The following is a 17,775-nucleotide window of genomic DNA, read 5'->3' as shown; positions in this document are numbered from 1 at the left end:
AGTATTAAGGCATGGCCCAGTTCAGCTCCTTACTTCACCTGACATGGCATGCTCTGCTGCTGAAACCGAAACTAAAATTGGAGGTAGAAATGGACTTCCTCTGCTGGACCACATGGAAGTTACAGAAGAAAATAAATCCTTCGATTATCCGATTCTTACTTGACGGAAATTTTGTCGAATCGGAATGGCTTGCTCCCAGCCGAATAAAGGATGCCCAATCCCAACGTTGATTGGGTCTTAGCTATGGTACCCAAGCATTCTGATAGAAGCTCGCCTACTTTACCGAAGCAGAGATCACCAAAAGAAAGAGAAATCTGAAAACCAAGTTCAAAGATCAAATAAGGCGACCCCATCAGTACATTAGGAAACGTATCATTAGTATATATTATAGGAGTCCACTCCCTATCAACTGATGCTCGAGGTAACAATTGTGTGTGTACTCGACAGTCATATAACCGGTCACTCTGCGCTCACGTTGGAACAATTACCGGTGGTCAGAACCGCAGTTCGTTTTCGATTGACTGAACCCCAAGAAACAATGGTACCCCGAAATCAGAAAACAAAGACGTTTCCTGAGAGAATATTTTCCCTCTATGAACAAGTTTTCCAAGAAAACAGATCAAATCTTCCTGGCCAGGATAGCATGCAGAACGATGACCCATTTGGGCAACAAATTTGTGCCACCGTGTGGTCCCCACTCTGTCCTCACAGCTTGGCCCTGACAGAGGCCAAAGCCTTGTGATTGCCCTTAGCCCCATCAATCCCAAACTCATTACATATCCCCTCCTTCCTCCTGCAATTCATCACGCATTTCCACTTCTTCATTCTTCATCTTCTGAGAGCTCCCAAGCAAAATGAGGATCACGATGAGCAATCTGATGGGGGGTTTCTGGGCTTCTCTGGGCTCGACAGTCGCGAGCATGATGTTTTTCTGGGCGATATTCCAGCATTACGTGCCCGAGCAGCTCCGCGCCTTCGTCAAGCGCCAAGTCCAGAAGCTGCTCAACCTGTTCTATCCCTACGTCCAGATCACGTTCCAGGAAAATAGCGATGATGATGTGCTCAGGCGTGGGGAGGTCTTCTCCCTCGTCGAGACTTACCTCGGCTCCTGTTTTGCCTCGGGCCAGGCCAAGCGCCTCAGGGCCAACTACATCAAAAACAGCCGCTCCATTCGTCTCACCCTTGACGACTACGAGGAGGTCATCGACACTTTCCATGGCGTCCGGCTCTGGTGGTCCTCTACCAAGACCTACCCCACGACCACCACCGTATCTGTCTACCCCAGCTCCAACTCTGATTACATCAGGTCCTTTCGGCTCACCTTTCACCACTCCCACCGGGAGCTCGTCACCGGGACGTACCTGAACCACGTCCTGGAGGAGGCCAAGGCTGCCCGGTTGAAGAACCGCCAGAGGAAGCTCTTCACCAATGGTGCGGGTGGGACATGGCATGGCTACAACAAGAGCAAGTGGTGCCACGTGGCTTTCGAGCATCCCGCGACTTTCGAGACCCTGGCCATGGACCCAAAGAAGAAGCAGGACATCATGAACGACCTTGTCACTTTCACCAAGGCGAAAGACTACTACGCAAAGATCGGGAAGACTTGGAAGCGGGGCTACCTACTCTATGGTCCACCGGGGACTGGGAAATCCACCATGATTCCTGCCATGGCCAACCTCCTGAGCTATGACGTCTATGACCTCGAGATCACTGCTGTCAAGGACAACACAGAGCTGCGAAAGCTGCTGATTGAAACAACGAGCAAGTCCATCATCGTGATCGAGGACATAGACTGCTCCCTGGACCTCACTAGGCAGAGGAAGATGGTGGAGGCTAACTCAGTGGAGAAGTCGGGGACGACTCAGGCGAGCGCTGCCGACCCGGTGAAGGCAGAGAAGGAGAACGAGAAGGATGGGAGCAAGGTTACCCTCTTGGGGCTTCTGAACATGATTGACGGACTGTGGTCGGCCTGTGATGGGGAGAGGCTCATAGTTTTCACGACCAACTTCTTGGATAAGCTGGACCCGGCCCTCACCTGGAGGGGGAGGATGGACATGCACATTGAGATGTCCTACTGTCGTTTCGAGGCTTTCAAGGTCCTCGTGAAGAACTACTGGGATCTCAGTGAGCACTGCGTCTTCGGCACCATCGAGAAACTGCTGGAAGAAATCGATATGACTCCTGCCGATGTCTCTGAGAATCTGATGCCTAAGTCTGCCAACGACAATGCGGAGACGTGCTTGATGACTCTAATTAATGCTCTTGAGAAGACCAACGAAGCATCGAAGGTGAAGACCAACGCAGAACAAGTTCGAGGAGAAGATGTTGCGGACCAACAACACGGATGATGTTTTAATTCGCCTAAGATAATAATTAGGCCTCAATTAGTTAACTAGTTGATAGATAAAATGCTCTGTTTATGGCTAGGATGGATTGCGAGTGTTTTTGCTTCTTTAGTTTGCAAATATCCGTTATATCAATTCGGTTTTCGTTCAGTATTATTAGTCTATCGCTAAAATTTAATAATTGCTGCAACATTTTCCTGAAATGAACCGACGATAAAATAAAAACCGGCACGAATGAATCTTATTTGTGTTCAATTCCGGTGGGGGCAAATATGAAATCTCCATAAAACTATTGAGGGGGATTTGGACATAAATTAAATCTCATGGAGTTCCCTCTGCAATTAATAACATTTCACAATCTAACTCATGCTTGACGCGCGAAAGGCAAAAATATCCGACAATTATCCGTTCCTCCCTCCTCCGCGGGCCAGCTGAAACTTCACCTGCGCAGCCGCTCCCGGCGCCGTGACCGTCCCGGCGACCGGCGGTTGAGATGTCTCCTCACCTCCTCTCCTTTCCGGCGTCCTATCCAGTCATCAACTGCCGCGTATTGACGGCCCCGCCTCCGCGCTCTTTTCCTTCAACCTCCGCCTCGCTGCCGCCACTCTCCTCCTCCTCCTCCTCCTCTGCACTCCAGTGCCCTCACTTTGAGTCGTACGGACAAAGAACCTCTGTTTCGATTGAAACTACAAAGTGTAGCGGTGTTAATGGTTTTCTTGATTTCGCTTGAACAATTCCTGTCTTCAGGTGCTCGGGCTGCTCTCACGAGCTCAATCTCCACCGCCCTGTGGTCGTGGACGAGGCCGCGGATTTCTTCAAGAGCTTCGGGGTCTCCGATTTCACGTTCGACAGTTGCAGACTGGTAAAAATGCTTTGTTGCTCCTCCACTAAGTTCTAAATCTTTTTTCAGGAAATTCTTAGTGCCGTTTTGATTGTAGAGAATTCTCATCTGGACGACATTTTGTATAACACTCAAATCTCAATTTATCCAAACAATAAAGAAAAAAAAATCAAACTTCGAAAATTATATGATGAGGAGCAATGTCGATAGCCGACCGGCTCCACGGGCAGGTCTTATTGACATTTATGTTATATGGCGCCATGCTCATTAGGAAATCGTGTTATTATTTTTGGATTTAATTGAGATGCGATAGCACAGCGGCTTCCTTGAATCAAAGCGGTCGTACTAAAGATGATTCGAACATACTTGGTCTAAGTTAGCAATTGGATTTTCATCGGGAAAACAAATGTTAAAAGTCTTAACACTTTCCTAGTTTTGACTGGGTGCGTCATGTATACAGTGGGAATGGAGGTGCCGTGCGAAACTGGCCGTTCGCGGCTCTTCGTTGAATCCCCTCATCGGACTCTATGAAGAAGGCACACACAACGTAGTCGATATTCCTCAATGTAAAGGTAAGTCTTGCTCGTGATAAATTTTCATGTTGAATAAAGTTCGACTTTTGAGTATTTTCTAACTACTAGCTTTCGATTGATCTGCAGCACATCATCCTAATATCAATGCTTGTGTGGAACTGTTGAGAAAAGGTGTGTGTGCGAAGTTTAAATCTTGAGGCAAACTTTTATTATATTTTGTTATTAACTGTTAATTCTTTCTCCATAACAATGGTTTAGGCATTAGACAGCTGAATATAGAACCATATGATGAGGATCAGTGGACAGGTGATCTGCGATACGTACTGGTACATACTTGATTTGAGCAAATTACATTCTTTTGAGCCACAACATTTTACTTTTTTACGCTTTTAAGTTAGTAATTAATGATTAATGTCTTTGTCTGTCTCAACAGATGGCTGTGACCACATATAATACGTCTCTCCCTGCATCAGAAAGATATCGAAATGGTTACTATCTGATCTGACAATTCGACTCCTGATACTTGAAATTTTATATTGTGCCTCAGGGTTCTCAAGTTGTCTAAATTGATTGTCTCTAGGAAGAGTTCAAGTTTCTCTTGTTTGGAATTCGCGGAACGAAAAATCAACCAATGCAGAAAAGTTGAATGAGTTGGCTTCTGTATGGGCGACAGACTCTTCATCTATTAATTTTTGCTATATATAGTTGTTCAATGATTTTCAAATTCATAAGTTTTTGTTTGCAGTTTCTATGGAGGAATGGTGGGTCTAAAAGCAAAGTCCCATTGATTCATTCCGTGTGGGCTAATTTTCAGACATCAACAAACAATGTAAGTAATATCAATAAGAAAGCTCTGTCGAGAGGTTTAAACGTGATAGTTTTGCAATGTTAGATGATTTCTTAAATATATGGGATCAAATATATGTTTTAAACTTTGAGTGCAGGTTATTTTTGGAAACAGATGGAGACATCTATTAGGAGAGAGGGAGTTCTGGGAAAATGTTGGTGGCATTGATGTTTCAGTAGATCCATCAAGTTTTGCTCAAGCGAATACGCAGGTATATAAACATAATGGCTTAAACACTACGATCACTTGTTCCAGATGCCTATTTGAAATGAATCACCTGTTTCTTGAAGTCAAACTACGGTCACCAGAGATATCACCTCTGTTCTCACTTGGCTTCCAGTTTTCTAATCCCCTGCATAAGTAGTCATGCACAACTAAGATGTGGAGTAATCTTTTGACATATAAGGAGGACTATCCTTTTATAATGAAAAATTATCCGATTGGAACCTCATTAAAACTAGCTTTTCCTTTTCTTCAGGCTTTTGAAAACTTACTTCGGAAGCTGCAGAAGTATGTTCCTTATGGCGCATCAGTTACTGATCTGTATGCAGGAGCTGGTGTGATTGGATTGTCTCTAGCTGCCACTAGAAAATGCAGGCAAGAACCTCCCACCTTTTTGGGAAACTTCTCTGGTAGTCCAATTGCAATAATATACTAATTCTTGTATTTTAGGTCAGTGAAATGCGTGGAGATAAATAAAGAGTCGAAGCAATCTTTCGAGAAGACAGTTGAGCGCTTGCCAAAGTTGGTGGATGGAAGCATCAGTTGGCATCAAGCTGACACTTCAGTTGTAAGTGCCTGGCAAACTATCAAACCACAGGGTTGAAAATCTCTTATGAGATAACATATTTTCTTTATTTCTTTATTTACATTTTTGGCGAGTTCTCCATCATATTAGTATGTTTATATACTGAGTTTACATTCTGGTCAAACCAGAAACCTAGTTCTTGGCTCATGGGATCAGATGTGGTCGTGGTCGATCCTCCTAGAAAGGGACTGGAACCTTCACTAATCGATGCATTACAGACAATTGCTTCAGTTGAAAGAAAGGAAAGGAGACCACCATCTGAGAGGTAACCCTTCTTACATTAATATGGATTTTGATATACTGGAGCTCTCGAACTTCATACTTTGCATCTGGTATTGTATTTAGTGATTCTCCTGAAGACAAGGAGGAAAAGAGACCGTGGATACTTCGGGCAAGGGAAGCTTCAGTTCAAGTCGGAAAGGATTTAAGTTCAGAGACTAATAAACAGTTGGTACCGAAAACCCTTATCTATATAAGCTGTGGCTGGGAAAGCTTTAAAGAGGTACTTACAGTGCTTGTCTTTATATATACACGGAAAGAAAATGAAATTTAACGGTTTATAAGAATTTTTGAGCTAATTTATTTGCGAATATTGACAGGATTGTAAGGCTTTGGTAGCTAACAAGGCATGGCACTTGGAAAAAGCCCATGGATTCAACTTTTTCCCTGGCACACGGAGGTATTCATTCTTTCATACTGAATCTTTTTAATAAGCCACTCACGTAGGTCACATGGCTCTGCACCATTCTAGTGCTTAAGACAAGAAAAGTACAAATAAAGACTATGGAGTAACCTGAGTCTGATTCAGATGTGCAAGCTAGTGTAAGTTGTTGCCAGTACAGCTGATTATACCCTTTTTAATGTCGAAAACCAGTTAAAGGTCTGAAGCTAGTCGCAATTTCTTCAAAACCGAACATCCATCAAAATAGAGAAAATTCCGTTGAACATACACTGAGCACCTGTGTTAATAGAGATTGTTTGATTGAACACAGACACGCACACACATATAGATCTTCCACCTTGGTTACTTTACTTGAAGAAATAATTGTGTTCGGGATTGTGAGCTTGTAGAAAACCACTATGATGATATGCATCCATTAGTCATCTGTTTCGCATTTGTTGTACACAGATTGATTCCAACTGAAAAGTGCCACCTGCTGGGGAAAAGATTAGATTGCTTATCCAAAGCTTTTGTTTACCCCCCTTTTGCAGCATAGAAGTTTTGGCCATCTTCAAGAGAGGACCGAGGGTGCAGCTTAAGAAGAAGAAAACCAAGAAGGAAAAGAAGAAACGGTTGTGAGGGTAACTATCACCGAGAACACGCAGCTATTAACTAAAATTTACCTCAGAGGCATTTTCCCAAGAGCCTGCCATACTAGTAATAAGTTGTAGCAAAGAGGAAGATGGCGTAATTTACATCCCGAGTAATTAGTTTAGTATAATTTACGTGTGATCTGTTCTAGCAAAGAGCAAGTTCTATGTTGTTAACTTGACCGCCTCATGGAAGACGTTATTTATCCATGGGAAGAATCTTTTTTCACACCATTTAGCTGTTTCATTTGTTGTTATTGTCCCTTTCCCTGCATTTGAGTCTGCTTTGTTTTAAAAAAGTATCCAAGGGAACATCCCTCAGTCTTGATGAAAGGACGTGTGTAGTAGCAGTAGTAGTATATTCGAGATCAGCAGAGTGAAGAGACCTCTAGGAGGATTTAAGAATGAAATATATCAGTGGTCATCGGCCAAACCGAGACCTAATAAAATGAAAAGATCCCAATGCAAAAACCAAGATGGCCTCAGAAAAGAAAGGCTACAAAAAGGCACTATTACAAATCATATGCCGGGGGACGGATTGAGTGGGTGTTCAGTAGGGAATCGCACCATCCTCAGGAAGATCCCAGTTGTCTTCATCATCATCATTCTTCTTGTTTGCCGGGATTTCCGGCTTGCTCGGTGTGAAATTTCTCGATATTGATCGTCTGCTTGCAAATCGCAGAAAGAAAAAATAGAACATCAATTCTCTGCCAAAAGAAAGGGGGGGAAAAGTTTGTTCACAGGCGACAGCAGCAAAAGCCACAAGTTCAATTTCGCTCTGCTTTCAACTACAAATCTAATCCAGTCTCGTATAGAAAAAAAAACGTCAAGGACAAATTTCAACAACATGATTGAGCATATAATATCCTATCGACACAATAAATTAATTCAGCTAAAAGTACCAATACTTGCAGCATTCGCCCCATCCTCCTTCCTTTCCTTTTCTTTGGGTCCGATAACTTAATGCAGGTGTTATTCAAACTCAATATAATACCACACGACATATCCATTCAACTCCTGCTTGAATCATGATATCAGATGAAACCCAATTCCCAGATTATCAGTAATTTGGTAGGATGGTAACGATGCATAGCAATCTAGTCTGAAGATCAATCCTAAAGGCAAACCTAGCTTACTCAAATCAAATTAGTCCACAGGTGATAGCATCAGGTGAGAAAGAGCCAGAAAACATTCTCACAAACTTCAACAAACCGACCGGGAGTTCATTGTGCATATTTGTATCATCTTTTGCAATTCCCATATGCAGCTGGGAAGAAGGGAGAATTTTGATTCACTCATCAAGAAGGACACATGTTGCTAAGCTCGGCCTATTTGTATAATCAACCCAAAGATGTTCACTTAACTAACCCCATGCATTAGCACCACCGACTTCTTAGCTTGTTAACATTACACAGGACTACACATCAGTCCGAGATGGTTGAATGTACATCCCTGAACACGAGCCATGTAAGTATACCTACGCCCGCTTAACCGCACCGAGAGACCAAGGCAAGGCCCCCGGTCCATCCTGCAGTCTGCAGGATTATCTGCAGTCTCAATTCAAAAGACCAACTCATTTGATTCGACGGAGTGGATCACATTAGGCAAAATGCACAACACAGGCCACCCGACAAAACATCATTCGGAAATTTTGCAGTTTATAATCCAACCACCAACATATTTCCAATCAAAACAATCATGAGAAAGCAAAGCAATTATCAAACACAACAAACCCGAATTTCGAGAGACAGTGGATAAATTCAGAACTAATAAGAAGAGTTTACCTCCGGCGGTTGCGCTTAGCGGCCTCACGGGACTTGCGCTTCTTCTCGTCCTGCTTGTTCTCGTAGAAGCGGCGGCGCTTGCACTCCTGAATGACGCCGGCCCTCATCACCTCCCGCCTGAACCGGTTGAGCAGCCGCTCCTCCGGCTCGTTGTCGTCCACCACGACCTGCACATTGTACCCACTGAAGAATAGCGTGTTGGAGTGCGCGAGCGCCGGATTCGCCACCGCGAGCGACGCCGACGAGAGGGAGAGGCCATCCGGGGCAGCGAAGGCCGCAGAGCAGCCCCTGATTCTGGGCAGCTGAGACGGCGGCGGGAGGGTGAGGCGGGGAGGAGACCGCGGGGCCATGAAGGAGAGGAAGTTGGTGGATAAGCTTGCCATTGTTGATGATGATGAAGAAGTCGGAGCAGCTTTGGGCTGTGTCTGTCTGAAAGGATTTACGGTTAATTTTCCTTCTTCTATGGTAGTAGCATTTGTAATTTACTGGATAGGGGGACGCATGGGATGGTTCTGAAAATTGGAATTAGATGGACTTCTATAGCTGCTGGTGGATGGTGTTGATTTGGTTCGGGACAGGTCGGGTCGGGTCGGCTCTGCTCGGTTCGGAACGGGTCGTGAACCGGCTTCTATTGAGTCGACGTTGTTCCAATATTCGTATCTTAATTTGTACGTGACGAGAATGAAAGAGGTACTCTCGAGCTCATGGTAATTGGTATGGTTAGTGAGCAATAGATCATCGTGAATCATAGTGTTAATTCAATGACTATCAGTATCTCATGAATTTTAAGTTGTCTCAGAATTAGTTATCATCATGAGCTTGAAGCGATAGAATTTCGTTCGTTAAAGGAACTCTCGAGAATATTAACTGACATTGTATTCTTAATTCAACTAATTATTAGACTCTACTGCATCTTAAGAAAAAATTTGTACACTTTACTTATGTCAATAATTCACCCACAAACAAATTAAAAATTAAACATTATATTGAGAATATCTCATAATCTCATTTTAAAAAAAAATCCGCAGTTAACTTCTCATGGGACGCACATTATTTCGATGTTTATCGTGTTGCTATCGAGGACTAGGGGTTGATGTCATCTGCCTCCTAATGGGCCGGCCCATGGTCCTTGGCTATATCTACGTGGGCTGGGCCCAACTGGGCCAACTCTTTGCTATATAAGTCGAAGTTGGAGGGAGCGTGGGTCTTCAAGATTCGTAAATTATTGACATCTTTTGAGATATATTTTAATGCAACTAAAAAATACAAGAATTTTTAATTGTTGATAATTTTTTAAAACAAAAATCTTTAGTAACACATGATTGATCGTAAAAGGTTCATCAACAATACCTTTGCAACTAATTATTATCATAATTATTCTATAAAACATGTTTATTTAATCAATATATTAGAGGTTTTATTACAGTTTTTACTTACTTTGGGAAGTTTCTTATACAGTTCCTGGGTTTATATATATTTTTTGGAAAAATAGTTCTATATGAAACCTACTTCAAAGATTTTACTAATCTGTTTCTTTTATTTTCATCTCATATGAGAAAAAAAAAACTCTCTTATTCTCAAGTAAGTCACCATTCAGAATTTTTTTTTTTTAAAGAATTCTCGATGAATTAGCTAGTACCTGTCATAAAGGTTTAAAAAAAGGGAAGGGGTGGCGGGCGAATCTCATTGATAAAACATTCAAAATCTTTTGAGGTTACTGGTGGAAGATGAGTTCAACTATATTGAATACATTTTGATGATGATGGATATATATATATATATGAAAATAGAACTGAGGCTCAAGAAACTTAAGGTGGCACTTGGTACGTGGGAATCTATGTGGATTTCCATGAAAGTTGATTTAAATTCCCTGAATCCACAAGATTCCCATTTTTGGTTTAGATATGATAATATACATTCTCACTCCCACATTCCCACTTGAGTGGTAATATAGATTACCATGGTGGGGGTGGAAATGTGGATTCCCACCTTAGTGGGAATGTGCATTACTAGTAGTTTAATTACTAGAAATTCACCAAACGCCCTCTTAAAGACCGTACAAAAGCGGGGGATCAAACCCCAATAATGTCACCTAACAACAAATTATCTAAACCATTAGGTACCGAAACAAGAACATCAACTCTAAAATGACATCATATTATAATTTAGATACATATAATTTAGATATTTGGAAGAATGCATACATAGAAATCATATTAGATAGCAAATATAAGATGCATGAATGGAGAGATGCACCAAATATAGATGAACCTCAAGTTAAAGAGAGCAATTTTGGGTTAAGAAGGAAAATCTACGTGCCTAACACAAAAATAAGGAAATCGAATGCTGCGTTTGGTTTCAAAGTAGGATTTTAAAATTAGATTTTGATTTTGAAAAAGAGTGTATAAATTGGGTCCACCCTTTGACTTTATATGAGTTATTTTGTTTTGTTGTGAAAAAAAGTGATATAAATGGGGCTCACTCTTTGATTTTGTATGAATTATTTTGTTTTGTTGTGAGTATAATTAGGTTAAAGTTGTGATTTTAAAATTATATCTGCAAACCAAACAAGCCAGAAGTCTCACTAGTGACATTAAATTCGAGATATTTTAGTTAAATTTTTTTTATCGGTAAAATGATAATAACTTCTATTCAAAAGGCACCGAAAATGTGCAAATACATGTAATGTCAAAAAACCACATGTACAAAAACCAAGCTTAAAGGATAGTTGAATGGACATTCACATCAATAAATAGGCTAATATCCCCTAATTGATTCCCCTTTATCCAAAAACTTATCGTGTTTGGTATTTGAGTTGAGTTGAGTTTTAATTTTAATTGGTTTGTAATGATTATGTTATTGAATTATGAGAAAAAGTGTGAAAAAATAATGAATAGTTGAGAGAATTTAGTATTGAAAATGGAATTGAATGGTTAAAAAAATTGAAGAAAAAATGGAAAAGTAATAATTATGTTATTGAATTGAACATAAGTGGAATTGAGTTGAGTTGAGTTAAACAAAAATTTTAAAGCCAAATAGGAAACATATTAATCAATCTATCTAACAAAATAACTATAATATTCTCCAAATCTTCAAAAGCTCGATTGTTCATTTCCCTCTATATAAGCCAAAAAAGAGAGAAGAATCATCTTAACGATCTTTCTTTTCTTTTGACAACCTCCAACAGTTTGCCAAGCCCATAATTCTTCACGAACTGAAGATGCAGCAACCCAATGAATTCCAAGGAGAGTAGAAATTGTAGGTCAACATCGCCTAGATCAAGAATAATGGATAAGGAGATGGTTAACAGATTCTTCCTCGCTTTTACAAAGGAAGCATCTATTAACAAAACTCTTTCCCCGCTTTTTCAGATTGTCAATTGTCAAGATCCTCTCAAATCCAGTCTCCCATACAAAAAAAAAAACTCGCTCTCAAAGGGACATGAGTTCTCCGTATCATTTTCCATGGGAAACCCATTCCCTCTTAGGTATTTCAAATAGCAAAAAAATATGACTTCATAGTAAATCTTTTAGAGATGTCCTCATTCCACGAGAGAGTATCACAACCCACGTTACTAAACTCAAGCAAAAAGGATCACCGGAACTTCAGCTTCCCAAAACAAAGCATACATCACTAGTTCGATGTTCCACGTACCGCCAACATGTGAGTGAGAGAAATAATCATTAACAACATCTTTGTTCCAAGCTAAGTTGAACGCAACCGGAAACTGAACTTTTAATGGGAACTCCTAGCACCATTTATCCTTGCAGAATAAGGTCTTCGATCCATCACCCAACTTGATCTTAATGTGCTCTAAAAATTGATCTCACCGCTCTCTAATTCCTCTCCATAAACTACAACCCTGAGATTCTCTTATTTGCTTTGTAATCCACCCTTTCCCTTCAAGTTCGTATTTGGCTGTAATGACCTGTCTCTATAGATGCTTCGATTCTGTAGAAAATCTCCACAACTCTTTGGCAAGCAAAGCTTTATTGAAAAGAACGAGAGATTTAATTCCCAATCCACTTGAACTCAAAAGCGTTTTAACAGCCTCCCACTTTACCATATGAAACTTGCGATGATTATCAAAATCATCCTACAAAAATTTATTTTGGATGTTTTCAAGCCTTTTCATTATTTTGTAGGGGATTAAGAATCATCACTTTTGGTTTTAATTAAATCGGCATTTTATACCACTACACTAAGCTCCATTTCTTATATTTGAGAAAGAACTTCATGTATATATAAAGGTTTTGAAAATTATGGGAGATGTTATTCTCGTAATTCTAGGAGATCGAGTATTAGAGGGTATTCTCTGTCCTAACAAATAGCTTCTCGAGACTTGAACTTGTATTCTTCTCCTTATAGGAGTTGCACCTACTTACCACTCAATCACCGTTTTGTTGGTAAACTTTATGTATATATTAACTCTATGGATTAAGCCTCCTGAAGTCTTATCTTGAGTAAATCATTCTTATCAATAAACAATGTGAAAAAGACAAAGACCCCATTGTGGTTTGGACTCGAGATAAATCGCACCATATTCCTTTGTTTGAGACAATTAGCCTCTTATGATTTGCTCTGTTAGACGTATGGGGTTACGACATTAATTTTTTTTTTCATTTTCAGTTCTCAATCTTTAGTTCTTTAATCCTTTTGATCCTAAATCTTTTTCTTTTATCATTCATATCCTCAACTTTTCATTTTGTTTCATTTTAGTCCTATAACGAAAAATCGAAGGGGGAGGGGGTCGGGGCTGCCAATTGGCGACCCCGAACCCTCCACTGAGGGCGTCGGCACCCACAGAGGACCCCGGCGACCTCGGTGGAGGGGTCTGGGTTACTGATTGGCGGCCCGACCAAGAATCGACCGGGGACCCCTAGTCGAAGTCCCTGGTCAATTCGGGGTTGGGGCCGCCAATCGGCGACTCCGTTGACCCTTCCACCGATGGCGCCGTCACCCACAGAGGACGTTGGCGTCCTCGGTGGAGGGGTCAGGGCCGCCAATCGGTGACCACCGAGGTCGACATCGTTCTCTGTGGGTGCCGGCGCCCTCGGTGGAGGGTTCGGGGTTGCCGATTGGCAGCCCCGACCCCCTCCCCCTTCGATTTTTCGTTATAGGATTAAAATGAAACAAAATGGAAAGTTAGGGATAGGAATGATAAAAGAAAAAGATTTAGGACCAAAATGGTTAAAATGCTAAAGATTGAGGATTGAAAATGGAAAAAAAATTAACACAGTAACTCCCTATGTCTAACGGAGCAAATCACATGGGGCTAATTGTTCCAAACAAAAGAATATGATGCGATTTGTCCTGACTCCAAACTACAAGGGGGTTTTTGTTTTTTTCCCATTATTTTTTAATGAAATCTTGACATATGCCAAACATCATAAGTACTTTACATAAGTACTTTTCTTCTTCCCTTTCCGCAACCAACCTCACAAAAACCCTAAATGTATCAATCTTCATTGGCGCATCCGGCTTTAGCCAAGCACGTCTGGCACTACCGCTAGTGGGATCGAAAAATTGGGGCCATCCTCTCTCTTCCGGTTGTCTTCGTTCTTGGTGATTCCCTCCCTCCTTACCTCTCCCTTCCTCCTTTTCTCAGACACAGTGATAGTGTTTTAGGTGTTTTTGGACGTTGCCATCTTCTCCTCGGCAGCCCTCAGATTCAGTCGTGTGTCTTGGTGGTGGACTCGCCAGCTGTCCACAATCTTAACTCTAGACCTGCTTGTGGCCTTCTGCGGCAATGTCCTCATCAACGGCATTCTTGATGGGCTCCTTAACATCGACAGGCTCCTCAATGGCGACCTTCTAGGCATGCTCCTCAACGTTAGGCTCCTCAACCCACGACTCCGCTCTCAGGCGAAAGCAATGTTTGATGGCGTCCAAGCAGGCGTAGCTGCCCTCCTCCTCCTCCTCTCCGTTTCCGAAGCGGTGTGTGTGGTGGCGATCTCCCGTTCCCTTCTAGTGTCTGGGCCTTCTCCCCCTTTGATCAGATCTACGGCGACGGGGGAAGTCGTCAGCCGGCGTACCTCTGATCAGCATGAACGACCAGACCCAAATCCGACTCGGACTCAACCCAAGCTCGATCTTGATCTAGTTGCCCCGATCGTCCGTTTTATCAAATGACAACACTGTGCAGTGATAGCGTTCTTCTCAATGCCACTACCTGTCTGATCGACTCTCATCTCCCCTCTCCTCTGGTGGCGGCTTCTCATCTACAGTTTCTCCACCTCCCCTGCGGCAACATCCCTGCCCTCCACTTCGAGGATTACGCCACTAGTCTGGCTTATCATACATCCCGCTTACAATAATCAACTTTTTGTGGCTTAGTTTTTTTTTTTCTTTTGTTGTTGATCTGTGATAAGTCTCGGCTCCCCGAAAATAGTCGCTGGTTTGAACCAATCATGATAGCCTGGCTGATTTGGTTTGATTGTTTAGGTAGATAATTGCTGGTTTGAATCGATCTAGGAAGTTGGGCTGTTATGATTTGACTGTTTATATAGGGGGTTGTTTAAGGCTGATTGAATAATTATATCTAGATGTTGTGATCTGTGAAGGATTCTTGCCCCAGGTACCGGTTCAAGACCCCTTTTTGTCATGCTCCTCTGTTTTCACACAGTAGTAGCCCGATTGCATTAGGCACCGCTTCCTAGTATTGACTGGGGTCCACATAGAGTTGCTGCAAGAGATCGAGAACAAGAATACAAGTAGAATGATTTGTACAACTGTATCTATGTTTATTGGATGCGCTCATAACACATTATATTTTTCCTTTGCAGTAATTCCGGTGGATCTGCTCTATTTTTCTGTCCATGTAATTTTTCTCTTGAATATTTTACCTTATACACATTTTTGTTATCAATGGGCATTCATTGATTTGCTGACAAATACATATATATATATATATATATCTATCCATTTGGAGACTTTCGTGTGATTAATAATTTGTGGTTAACAATATCAAGTACATGCGTACACATGCAAACAAAACATAGGTACAATTGTTGAGGGTTGAAGCTATCGCCGCCATGAAATCCGCGGTTGTGCCGCATGCACCGCCCCTCCAACGCCATTGGTAGACTGGCATGGGGTGGCCCCGCTTAGTTTAGACTCTCTTTTCTTTGGAAGGTTCCATTGGATTTCAATTAACTATGTAGGATATTCGGATATGATTGTATTAATCGATCCAGGTGAGATCCCATCCAATTCAGATAATAATCACATAAGTATTTGAATTATTTGATTATCAATGAGATATTTTTATCCGGATATGTCATAATATTGTCAATGGAGTAACCACGTATAGATTAAATGATGATGTCCAACGAGCAATTGCTCCTAGTAGATTGAGGTAGTGTAAAAGTACAAGTGCTGTGAATTATGCCGATATTTGCTTGATCATTTTAGCAAAGATCCACCGTTGGGGCTATCGCTCTTTTTCCATGTCTGTTTTGTCTATCAGGTGATGAGTAACATTTATAGTTCAAGTACACCGTCGGTTGCATAAATTTATCCATTTCTTTTCACAGTTATTGATTAAAGCATTGGAAAGAGAAAGCTAGATTCCCTCTCAATTCTCCCTTCGTGCCAGTGTGCCAGTGATTATGGCTCGATAAGTGAGTTTTATTTTGAAAGTTATATTTTCAAACATCACATATTACGCAATAATACAATAACATTGTGGAAATTAATCTTCACTTGCATTATGTACGGTGTTGGATTTATTCATTTGTTTATTTTGAACTTTCCATGTACACTATGACTGAAGAGAACATAATTTTAGTTAATTTCAATACGGAAATCATCATTTATTAATTAGGAGATGAAATGAAAAACTTACGAAACTAGAACTGATCGGGACGTAATTTTGCTACGAAAATAATAAACCAAATTCAAAGTCACTCAATAAAACTAAATGGGAAATATTTTTAATTAATTACTGTTTATGTTAATTTTTCTATCATCATGCTTACCGTCCAAAGGATCATTCATATGAATTTTATTTTTTTTTGAAATTTTCATTAATTTTTTTAATATTACCGAGGACATTGTAACCTCGGAAATTCTATACTACTTATCTCATTTGTGTTTCTTCTATAATTTATAATATAGTCTTTCAATTTATCTCAATCATGAAATTATAGGACGTCCATTACCTAGACCTAATTGTATTTATGTACTTATATATATTTTTTAAAAAAACTCATCATTTTAAATATGCATTCAAATTAAATTAATTGATCTTAGAAGACGCTATCGTGTTTTTGATGGTCCATGTCCGACATACCCTTTTCCTTCAACTGTTCCCTAACTCATATTGATGGTCACTACGCCGCTTCCGTGGCCAACCTCATTTTGATGTATTTCGTGCATTTCGCCCATCATCTTTGACGGAGCTCTCCCTCCATCACCTATTAGGCCACAAGACCACCTCAGCTTATTGGGTATATTCGTTGGTATTGTTGATTCATTTCAGCGTTCTACTCGGTTTACGGCTGCCTTTCTCGCTACAATTGCACCATGCGTCCGGTGCTGAAGGCATTCTGAAGGTTTTGTGAGGACAACACCCGATTCGGACTCCCACCTCGGAGCTGGAGGAGGCCGAGATTGAGTGAAATAGGTAGCTGATCTTCTAATATTCTATCTTGTAAAAAATGATTTGAATAATATATACAATAACAATTTTTGCTTACCATTTTTTTAAATGGTTCGGTTTGAACCTTTAGCTACTTTCTAATCAAGCAAAAAAGAGTGATTTGACTCTTCCCATATTGATTTCTCTATATATTGGCTATTGTGTTTCCCATGAGTTGCACAAATAGGTTGCACAGAAAAGCACATGATTTGCTAATTTATAATCTAATACAGGCTTTAAAATTTTCTATAAAAGTACATGCTTTAAGTTTTGTTTCAAATATAGCATGGCATGCAACTAAGTTAATTTTTTTTTTTCGAGAAGTCCATCGTGGCATGCTGATTGGACCTTTCTGACACTTATGGCATTACTGTAGGCCACACAAACCAAAGATGGGAAAGATGCTTCAGAAATTGGTGCATTTTTACCGACTTTATTGATTCAAGCAGCTCGATATTTGTTCCGATTAAGTAAGATTGAGTCTTTGTGAATGCAAAAAATTCATACTGAAAGAGCTTTACCCCTAAGCTGATTCGGCTCGATTGGATTAGTCAGTGTTCAATTAAACTTCTGAATATCATAATTCACACTGTAAAAAAAAATTAGTATGTTTTTTTTCTTTTACTAGTAAGTAAACGCGTGCATTGCATGCGAAATTTGAAATT

At 40.8% G+C, this 17,775-nt stretch overlaps 3 protein-coding genes and 1 long non-coding RNA gene across 4 annotated transcripts; 3 read left to right on the top strand and 1 right to left on the bottom strand.

The window, feature by feature from the left end:
* The first annotated feature begins 760 nt into the window (after positions 1-760).
* LOC116214819 (AAA-ATPase ASD, mitochondrial-like) lies at positions 761-2,516 on the top strand. The gene has a single exon (XM_031550296.1). The coding sequence runs from the start codon at positions 855-857 to the stop codon at positions 2,346-2,348; it is 1,494 nt and encodes a 497-aa protein (XP_031406156.1). The 5' UTR covers positions 761-854; the 3' UTR covers positions 2,349-2,516.
* Positions 2,517-2,723: 207 nt separating this feature from the next.
* On the top strand, positions 2,724-6,949 carry LOC116214900 (uncharacterized RNA methyltransferase pc1998). The gene is made up of 15 exons (XM_031550395.1): positions 2,724-2,999; positions 3,093-3,207; positions 3,647-3,758; positions 3,846-3,890; positions 3,978-4,045; positions 4,153-4,207; positions 4,300-4,379; positions 4,465-4,548; positions 4,664-4,777; positions 5,045-5,163; positions 5,239-5,356; positions 5,503-5,639; positions 5,720-5,876; positions 5,974-6,053; positions 6,587-6,949. Exons 1-15 carry the CDS (start codon positions 2,839-2,841, stop codon positions 6,672-6,674), a joined length of 1,533 nt encoding a protein of 510 aa, XP_031406255.1. The 5' UTR covers positions 2,724-2,838; the 3' UTR covers positions 6,675-6,949.
* Positions 6,950-7,027: 78 nt separating this feature from the next.
* LOC116214901 (30S ribosomal protein S21, chloroplastic-like) lies at positions 7,028-8,977 on the bottom strand. The gene is made up of 2 exons (XM_031550396.1): positions 8,470-8,977; positions 7,028-7,350 (listed from the first exon to the last, which is right to left on the bottom strand). Exons 1-2 carry the CDS (start codon positions 8,850-8,852, stop codon positions 7,236-7,238), a joined length of 498 nt encoding a protein of 165 aa, XP_031406256.1. The 5' UTR covers positions 8,853-8,977; the 3' UTR covers positions 7,028-7,235.
* A 4,891-nt stretch (positions 8,978-13,868) lies between these two features.
* Positions 13,869-15,353, top strand: LOC116215422. Its single transcript, XR_004158462.1, has 2 exons — positions 13,869-14,034; positions 14,132-15,353. It is a non-coding gene; the product is annotated as an uncharacterized LOC116215422 (long non-coding RNA).
* The last annotated feature ends 2,422 nt before the right edge of the window (positions 15,354-17,775 follow it).

This window comes from Punica granatum, chromosome 7 (assembly GCF_007655135.1).
Source record: "Punica granatum isolate Tunisia-2019 chromosome 7, ASM765513v2, whole genome shotgun sequence".
Taxonomy (NCBI): Eukaryota; Viridiplantae; Streptophyta; class Magnoliopsida; order Myrtales; family Lythraceae; genus Punica; species Punica granatum.
This window is presented reverse-complemented; position numbering and strand designations above follow the sequence as displayed.

Coding starts and splice junctions, on each gene's coding strand:
- LOC116214819 (XM_031550296.1), top strand. CDS start 855: ATGAGGATCACGATGAGCAATCTGATGGGGGGTTTCTGGGCTTCTCTG.
- LOC116214900 (XM_031550395.1), top strand. CDS start 2,839: ATGTCTCCTCACCTCCTCTCCTTTCCGGCGTCCTATCCAGTCATCAAC. Junction 4,380..4,464: donor AGTTGAATGAGTTGGCTTCT/GTATGGGCGACA, acceptor TTTTGTTTGCAG/TTTCTATGGAGGAATGGTGG. Junction 5,357..5,502: donor ATCAAGCTGACACTTCAGTT/GTAAGTGCCTGG, acceptor TGGTCAAACCAG/AAACCTAGTTCTTGGCTCAT.
- LOC116214901 (XM_031550396.1), bottom strand. CDS start 8,852: ATGGCAAGCTTATCCACCAACTTCCTCTCCTTCATGGCCCCGCGGTCT. Junction 7,351..8,469: donor GCTAAGCGCAACCGCCGGAG/GTAAACTCTTCT, acceptor ATTTGCAAGCAG/ACGATCAATATCGAGAAATT.